We start from the raw sequence: 10,000 nt of genomic DNA, 5'->3' as shown, positions 1-10,000 counted from the left end.
ATGACAGGTTTTTATGTGGAGTTACGATCAGTCAAATCTGGAAAGTTGTGATGAAGAAATGGGTAGTTTGAAACTTCGATCCAGATCTGTCCTACATGGGACAGCTTGATCGGAGTGATTATTGTTTAATACGTCCGAAAATGTGTTTGGCGATTTCGTTCCGATTAACTGAAGCTGGAAAGTCGTGATAAAGAAAGCGGCATTGTGAAAATTCTGAATTATGATCGTAAAACAATGAAATGCCCATCGACGTGGGCTGCTTCAGTTGGATGGAATATTTTGTTGTTGTTGTTGGTTTCCAGCAAACAACTTTCTGTTTGACGAACACTCGCTCATTACTAATTCTAAAGAGCAAGGAACACACACCTCTGCTTTAGCAGAACGAATTGCTCCGTCAGTAAACCAGTTTATCCAGCACCGTGTCGGCCACGAACTGTGTTCCTCCTCACCCACCCACCATACACACCTGTAACAGACGGGTACTGGGCAGATCCTCTTCCTCCTCCTCCTCGCTGTCGCTGTCCTCCCTCCTCGCCATCTCCCCCTGGGACCGGTGACGACGGGACCGACGCCGATCCCCGCCAGTCACCCTCTCCAGGGACGTGCAGCTGCCGGCTTGGCGTGTCTGGAGGACACGCTGCGGACACGAGTGTTGCTGCGACAGGCCTGGAAAGGACGAGGCTGGCGAGGGCCCTGCCGGAGACAGGAGCAGAATGTTGCTAGGCAACGGTCCGGCTGGCTGGACCACGTGACCCACGCCGCCATTGGCGTGCGGGGTGGTGTTGGTGAAGATGTCGGTGTCCGAGCTGACGTGGTTGTGGCTGACGGGGGTCATGAGTCGAGGCATCTGTGGAAGGGCGAAGCCTGTGCACTGGGCAGTCATCTGGGCCAGACCTGGCCGTAGTTCCGTCTGGGGGACATTGAAGGTACACGTCATCATGCTTTCGTTTCATCTTCTCAAGGAGGTGTCACTACGTTCGGACAAACCCGTATACTCTACACCACATCTGCCAGGCAGAAGCCTGACCTTGGGTGCATGTATATGCACTTGTGTACCTATCAGAGTGGATTTCTTCTGCACGCTTTTGCCAGAGGACAATCCTTTCGTTGCCGTGAAGCTGTTTTTTTTCAGCGCGCCAAGCGCGTGCTGCACACTAGACCTTGGTGTATCGTCTCATCCGAATGACAAGACTTTAAGTTTGATTTTCCAGTCTGTAAGAGTGTGACATTAAGATGTATCAATGTCATGATGATAACTGATTAATTCCAGCTTTGGTCGTGGGTGTATCTTGTCAACAACAGTGTGACGACAATGATAACGCGTATAAACATCATGATGGCTAGCTATGGCCATCAGAGCGTCTGTAAGAGTGATTACGTGTATTAACATCTGATGATGTAACATGTCACCTATGGTCGTGAGCGTGTCTGTACGAGTATCACCTCCTCCCCCACTTAACCTCCTCTCAGATCTATCCTCTCCCCTCCACCAACTCCATGCATTGACCTACCCATACCCAAACCCCCTCCCCCAACCAACTCCCACCTCTTCTCCCTCACCACTTCCTATCAGATCTCTCCTCCCACCCCCTCACCATCCACAACTCCATACATCCACCTTCTCATACCCTCAACCACTCCCACCCCATCTCGCACACCACCTCCTCTGAGTCCCCTTCTCCCTCCCCTTCCCAACTCCATGCGTTGACCTACCCATACCCCGTCTCCACCCCCAATCACTCCCACCCAATCTCCTTTCAGATCGCTCTGCTCCCCCCAACTCCATGCGTTGACCTACCCATACCCCGTCCCCACCCCAATCACTCCCACCCATCTCCTTTCAGATCGCTCTTCTCCCCCCAACTCCATGCGTTGACCTACCCATACCCCGTCCCCACCCCCAATCACTCCCACCCAATCTCCTTTCAGATCGCTTTTCTTCCCCCAACTCCATGCGCTGACTTACCCATACCCCGTCCCCACCCCAATCACTCCCACCCATCTCCTTTCAGATCGCTCTGCTCCCCCCAACTCCATGCGTTGACCTACCCATACCCCGTCCCCACCCCCAGCCAAACCCACTCCCTCTCCCACATCATCTCCTTTCAGATCTCTCCTCTCTTCCCATCTCCATGCATTGGCCAGTCCACACCCAGCACCCTTCCCCCAAACACTCCGACTCCCTTCTCTCCCACGTCACATCCTTTCAGATCTCTCCTTCCCCCCTCCACCAACTCCACGCACTGACCTACCCATACCCCCGTGCCCCTCCCCTCCCCCCCCAACCCCAACCACTTCAATCCCCTCTCCCACACCACCTCCTCTCAGGTCTACCCCCTCCTCCAAATCCATGCATCCACCAGCCCATTCACGTCCCTCACAACAATCTCCATCCCTTCCCCCACTCCATCTCCTCCAACAAGTCTCTCTTTTCTCCTTCCTCTTTTAATTCCTTCCACTACCCCCACCCCCATCCCCCAAACCCACCTCACCTGCTTCCTTGCTCCTTCCTTCCTCCCTACCCTACCCCCATCCATCCCCATCCGTTCCCACCCCCATCACATCCCATTCTCATCCCACCCCTATCACATCCCATTCTCATCCCACCCCTATCACATCCCATTCTCATCCCACCCGCATCCCACCCCCATCACATCCCATTCTCATCCAACCCCTATCACATCCTACCCCCATCACATCCCACCCCTATCACATCCCATTCTCATCCCACCCCTATCACATCCCACCCCTATCACATCCCACCCCTATCACATCCCATTCTCATCCAATCCCTATCACATCCCACCCCCATCACATCCCACCCCTATCTCATCCCACCCCTATCACCTCCCACCCCTATCACATCCCATTCTCATCCCACCCCCATCACATCCCATTCTCATCCCACCCCTATCACATCCCACACCTATCACATCCCATTCTCATCCCACCCCTATCACATCCCACCCCCATCACATCCCACCCCTATCACATCCCATTCTCATCCCACCCCTATCACATCCCACCCCCATCACATCCCACCCCTATCACATCCCATTCTCATCCCACCCCTATCACATCCCACCCCTATCACATCCCACCCCTATCACATCCCATTCTCATCCCACCCCTATCACATCCCACCCGCATCCCACCCCTATCACATCCCATTCTCATCCCACTCCTATCACATCCCACCCCCATCACATCCCACCCCTATCACATCCCATTCTCATCCCACCCCTATCACATCCCACCCCTATCACATCCCACCCTTATCACATCCCATTCTCATCCCACCCCTATCACATTCCACCCCTATCACATCCCATTCTCATCCCACCCCCATCACTTCCCACCTTTATCACATCCCATTCTCATCCCACCCCTATCACATCCTACCCTTATCACATCCCATTCTCATCCCACCCCCATCACATCCCACCTTTATCACATCCCATTCTCATCCCACCCCTATCACATCCCACCCTTATCACATCCCATTCTCATCCCACCCCTATCACATCCCACCCCCATCACATCCCATTCTCATCCCACCCCTATCACATCCCACCCCCATCACATCCCACCCCCATCACATCCCACCCCTATCACATCCCATTCTCATCCCACCCCTATCACATCCCACCCCCATCACATCCCATTCTCATCCCACCCCCATCACATCCCACCCCTATCACATCCCACCCCTATCACATCCCATTCTCATCCCACCCCTATCACATCCCTCGCCCATCAGATCCCATTCTCATCCCACCCCTATCACATCCCTCGCCCATCACATCCCATTCTCATCCCACCCCTATCACATCCCACCCCTATCACATCCCATTCTCATCCCACCCCCATCCATCCCACCCCTATCACATCCCATTCTCATCCCACCCCTATCACATCCCATTCTCATCCCACCCCTATCACATCCCACCCCTATCACATCCCATTCTCATCCCACCCCTATCACATCCCACCCCTATCACATCCCATTCTCATTTCACCCCTATCACATCCCACCCCATCACATCCCATTCTCATCCCACCCCTATCACATCCCACCCCTATCACATCCCACCCCCATCACATCCCATTCTCATCCCACCCCTATCACATCCCACCCCTATCACATCCCACCCCTATCACATCCGACCCCCATCACATCCCATTCTCATCCCACCCCTATCGCATCCCACCCCCATCACATCCCATTCTCATCCCACCCCTATCACATCCCTCGCCCAACACATCCCATTCTCATCCCACCCCTATCACATCCCATTCTCATCCCACTCCTATCATATCCCACCCCATCACATCCCATTCTCACCCCACCCCTATCACATCCCATTCTCATTCCACCCCCATCACATCCCACCCCCATCACCTCCCATTCTCATCCCACCCCTATCACATCCCACCCCTATCACATCCCATTCTCATCCCACCCCCAACACATCCCATTCTCATCCCACCCCTATCACATCCCACCCCCATCCTACCTCCATCCTACCATCATCCCTCCCACCCCCACGCACACCACCACCTCCTACACCCCACGAACTCCACCCCTCTACCCACCTGGTTGATGCTCTTCATGACCTGCTGGTTGCTCCACAGGATGCGGATGGTCAGCACGTAGGTGACGATCATGATGAGCAGGGGGACGTAAAAGGCGAAGACAGAGCCGTAGATGACGAAGTCCTTCAGCACGGGGACGCACACGCCGCCGTTGTTGTAGACGATGGACGGCTCGAGGAAGCCGTGGACGCAGATGGGCGAGGAGATGGCCACGGAGACGACCCAGACGAAGAAGATCTTGACGACGACCGTGGTCTTGGTCTTGTTTCGGCCGTAGCGCATGGGGTACTTGAGGGTGAAGAATCGGTCCATGGACATGGTGCACATGTGCCAGATTGAGGCGGTGCAGAGCAGTACGTCGCTCGACACCCACAGCACACACACCTCCGCTCCCAGCGGGAAGTGACCTGCCACAGACAGTGATGGCTGCTGTGAGGGTATTTCGTTGTTGTTGCTGTGGTTGTGTTTGTGGTGTGTTTGTAGTCGTAGTGTGGTGGTTGTGGTTGTGGGTGTGGGTGTGGTTGTGGTGGTGGTTGTGGTTGTTGTGGTGTGATGTGATTGTGTTTGTGGTTGTGGTGTGGTTGTTGTTGTGGTGTGGTGTGGTTGTGGTTGTTGTGGTGTGATGTGATTGTGCTTGTGGTTGTGGTGTGGTTGTTGTTGTGGTGTGGTTGTGGTGGTGGTTGTGGTGTAGTTGTGGTTGTGGTGTGGTTGTGGTTGTGGTGTGGTTGTTGTTGTGGTGTGGTTGTTGTTGTGGTGTAGTTGTGGTTGTGGTGGTGGTGTGGTTGTGGTTGTGGTTGTGGTGTGGTTGTTGTTGTGGTGTAGTTGTGGTTGTGGTGTGGTTGTTGTGGTGGTGTGGTTGTTGTTGTGGTGTGATGTGATTGTGTTTGTGGTTGTGGCGTGGTAGTGGTTGTGGTTGTTGTGGTGTGATGTGATTGTGGTTTTGGTGTGGTGGTGGTTGTGGTGTGGTTGTTGTTGTGGTGTGTGTGGTGGTGGTAGTGGTTGTGGTGTGGTGGTGGTTGTGGTGCGATTGTGGTTGTGGTGTGATTGTGGTTGTGGTGTGGTAGTGGTAGTGGTAGTGGTAGTGGTAGTGGTAGTGGTGTGGTGTGGTTATGGTTATGGTTGTGGTTGTGGTGTGGTGCGTTGTGTTGTGTTGTGTTGTGCTGTGCTGTGCTGTGCTGTGTTGTGCTTTGTTGTGTTGCGTTGTGTTGCGTGCTGTGTTGTGGGTGGGGGTAGAGCGAGGGAGACAACGTTCGTCATTGTCGCATAACCAGCGTGATGATGATGTTTACCGTAGTCAGTCGTCGTTGCCAATCGTGCTCATTGTCACTGCTCTTCGTCGGCTTCCTCATTCTCCTCCTCCTCCTCATCATCGTCGTCGTGTCATCGTCATAATCGCCATCGTCATATTCATCATCATCGTCGTCGTCGTGGTGTCATCGTCATAATCGTCATCGTCATATTCATCATCATCGTCGTCGTGTCATCGTCATAATCATCATCGCCATATTCATCATCATCGTCGTCGTCGTTGTCTGGTCGTCAAGGATCGAATTTATACACATTTACATTCATATGGGGGAATTAGCTTGTCATACAGCTTGTTAACCTGTCATCTGTTATGACAACAATACCGAGGACAAGAAGAAGAAGAAGAAGAAGAAGAAGAAGAAGAAGAAGAAGAAGAAGAAGAAGAAGAAGAAGAAGAAGAAGAAGAAGAAGAAGAAGAAGAAGAAGAAGAAGAAGAAGAAGAAGAAGATGATGATGATGATGACGATAATGAAGATGAAGAAGAAGAAGAAGAAGAAGAAGAAGAAGAAGAAGAAGAAGAAGAAGAAGAAGAAGAAGAAGACAACGAGTATCATTATCGCTGCTGCTGCTACCATCATAGACGTTTATAACCCCACCCCACCACGCCCCCTACCCCCACTATACACACACTGCTGGGATAAACGGAGGTTAAGCTCACAGCACAGAGAGAGCGACGGTAGGTGACGAAACACCCAGAGATATAATATAATATAATATAACATAATGTAATGTAATGAAATATATTTACGAAATTGTCCTGGGTTTAAATCTGAATTTTCTCGCAGTATTTACGTGTCTTTTTGTTTTGACCTGTCATCAAATAGTATTCTTTTTCTTCTTGGTCTTCTTCATGTTCCTCTTGTTCTTGTTAACAGAATAAAACAAACCAAAATAAAGTATCTTACAGCACGAAATTGTCCAGGGTTCCCATCTGATTTTTTACGTGTCTATACCTTTTCGTCTGTCATCAAATAATCTCACTGTTCTGGTCCTTCTTCTTGAACTTCTTGTTCTTTGTTCTTTTTTTTTCTCTCTCATTTCCGACTGCTTTCTGTCGCACGTTTGTTCATCTTCTTCTCACCTCCCTCCTCTTCCTCATTCTCTCTGTTTCTGAGCTTCTGTTTGTCTGTCTGTTTATATTTGAATGTATTTACTAAACTGTTGATCTTGTTTATTCCTTTCAATTACTTAAAATTATTTCAATGTATTCCTTTCAATTACTTAAAATTATTTCAATGTATTCCTTTCAATTACTTACAATTATTTCAATGTACTCCTTTCAACTACTTAAAATTATTTCAATGTATTCCTTTCAATTACTTAAAATTATTTCAATGTATTCCTTTCAATTACTTAAAATTATTTCAATGTTTCATACAAACCTACGGTAGGCTCCCAAGGCTCAAACAGCGTTGATTGGGTCAGGCGTTTGCTCTTTTTAAAGCAGATGTGGTGTAGCGTATATGGATTAGTCCGTTCGTTTGAACATCTCGTTGAAACTGAAACTGAAAGTGACGCAGAGTCTGTAACCCTGCCTTTGATTTTGGTATTTTTCTTGTTGATGTGGTTGTTGTTGTTGTTGTTCTTCTTCTCGGTCATTTTCGTCTTCTTCTTCTGTGCTTTCATATCTGTGAAACTGCATGTTTGGTGCATATCTGTTATGCATGTGTGGGTGTATGTGTGAATGTGTGTCTTCATGTTTTACATTTATTTGCTTATTTATCATCATTGCTGTCTTATTTATTTATTTATTATTATTATTTTACTACTACTACTACTACTACTACCTTTTTATATTATAATTATTATTTATTTATTTATTTATGTAAGCTTATCTATTATTTATTCACCTTTTTTTTTCTCAAGGCCTGACTAAGCGCGTTGGGTTACGCTGCTGGTCAGGCATCTGCTTGGCGCAGATGTGGTGTAGCGTATATGGATTTGTCCGAACGCAGTGACGCCTCCTTGAGCTACTGAAACTGAAACTGAAACTTCTTCTTCGTCTTCTCGTCACTTTATTTTCCTCTTGTGGATCCTCCTCTCTTTCTCATCCTTTCTGTTCCATTGTTATTACACATTATTTTCCTTCCTTCGTTTTTGTGATTCCCTGTACGTTTATTTTCCTCTCTGCTTCCAAAACCACTCTCTTGTGATCTTCTGCATCAGTTTGTCTGGTTTTTTAAATGTGCCAATTACATGTGATTAAAATTCTCTCTTTCTAATTTTCTCATATTCTCACTCTCTCTGTCTCTCTGCCTCTCTCTCTCTCTGTGCCTGCTTGTGTGTGTGTGTGTGTGTGTGTGTGTGTGTGTGTGTGTGTGTGTGTGTGTGTGTGTGTGTGTATGTGTGTGTATGTGTGTGTGTGTGCCTGTGAACGTGCGTGTGTGTGTGTGTGTGTGTGTGTGTGTGTGTTCGTGCGTGCGTGCGTGCGTGCGTACATGTGCGTGTGTGTCTGTCTCCCCCTCTCACTTGCTGGCTCTCTCCATACCCCCACAACCCCTTCCCTCCTTCCCCTCATGAGACGTCGAAAGTAATCTGACAAAACATTGCTACTGTTTTCTTTGATGGCGAAGCGTTAGTGCGCTAGAAAGCGTGGTTTAAAGGATTTTGTTTATTTATTTTCGTTATTTATTATCTTCATTCTTTATCCCGTCCCCCCAAGCCCCTAACTTTCGAATAATTCCAGCGGTAATATTCCCATGTTGCTTGTCCTTCAATCCTCCACACATTGCCACACCTGATTTCCTTCCATCACAGTTTCTGTGCCAGTGGTCCTTTAGGAACTGTAATGGCTAGGTCGCTAATGGGCTACGCAACAGAGGAGACCCTGCAGTGCACTGCGGCTGACTTACTTCGATTAGTGCGTGTTTTCCTTTCAGAGAGAGAGAGAGAAAGGGAGGGTGGGGGAGAAAGAGAGAGAGCGGGAGAGCGAGAGAGAGAGAGAGAGAGAGAGGGAAACAGAGAGAGAGAGAGAGAGAGAGGAACACAAAGCACAGATTCGCAAACACACACACACACACACACACACACACACACACACACACACACACACACACACACGCACGCACACACACACACACACACATATATATATATATACATACATATACAGGCACACGCACACGTACACAACGCACGCACGCATGTAGGCACTCACACACATACATGAGAGAGAGAGAGAGAGAGATAGACAGACAGACAGACAGAGACACAGAGAGAGAGGGACTTGTCTAACACGCGCTTCACCTCTATTTTGTGTATTTTGGTCTGCATTCGAAATCTGAGCTGAAAGGCAAAACACAGAAACCTAGCAAAAACAGGAATACCCTCATCTGAAACTCTCACCAATTCCAAATAATGATTTTTGAAATTGACAATAACATGTAAATATTTATATCTTAATTCTTCATACTTTGGACACTCAAAAATAAAGTGAATTTCGGTTTCAAGTGAGTTACTTCAAAGAGAGAGAGAGAGAGAGAGAGAGAGAGAGAGAGAGAGGAAAATACATACAGAACACACATTCCCACACACACAACACGCGTACGCACGAACGCACACACACACGCACACACACGCACACATACATACACACACAAAGCACGCACGCACGCACGCACACACACGCACGAGAGAGAGAGAGAGAGAGAGAGAGAGAGAGAGAGAGAGAGAGGTGGAAATGGAAATGGAACTGGAAATATAGACAGCACACACATTGACACACACACGACGCGCGCGCGCGCACACACACACACACTCACACGCTCAAAACATAGTGTTATTGAAGAGAACTGCACAGAGAAAAGAGAAAAACGAACGGACGAACGAAGAAGACAGGGATTTGTGACTCCCTCCAGAAAGGGTCAACAAAAGGACATGACCAGATTCCAGACACTGTCCAGATTTTCAAGAGTCTTTTTTTTCATTTAGCTTTTGTTTTGTTTGTTTTGTTTTGAGAGAGAGATAGGAAGCGAGAGAGAGGGGGGGGAGAGACAGAGAAACAGAGAGAGAGGGAGGGAAGAGAGGGGGAAGAGAGAGACAGAGAGGGAGAACTCAGAACTCAAATGTTTTTTTATTCAAGGATAAAGATTTTGGC

General features: G+C 48.7%; 1 protein-coding gene across 1 annotated transcript in view; it reads right to left on the bottom strand.

The window, feature by feature from the left end:
- The window catches only part of LOC143288739 (uncharacterized), a 120,793-nt gene that overhangs the window by 4,295 nt on the left and 106,498 nt on the right, over positions 1–10,000 (bottom strand). Inside the window, exons 2-3 of the mRNA XM_076597365.1 lie at positions 4,597–5,003; positions 467–910 (exon numbers count right to left, since the gene is read on the bottom strand). Of these exons, the coding sequence (XP_076453480.1) occupies positions 467–910; positions 4,597–5,003 (851 nt within the window). The remainder of the gene's footprint in view (positions 1–466; positions 911–4,596; positions 5,004–10,000) is intronic.

The sequence above is a fragment of the Babylonia areolata genome, chromosome 13 (assembly GCF_041734735.1).
Source record: "Babylonia areolata isolate BAREFJ2019XMU chromosome 13, ASM4173473v1, whole genome shotgun sequence".
NCBI classification, from domain to species: Eukaryota; Metazoa; Mollusca; class Gastropoda; order Neogastropoda; family Buccinidae; genus Babylonia; species Babylonia areolata.
This window is presented reverse-complemented; position numbering and strand designations above follow the sequence as displayed.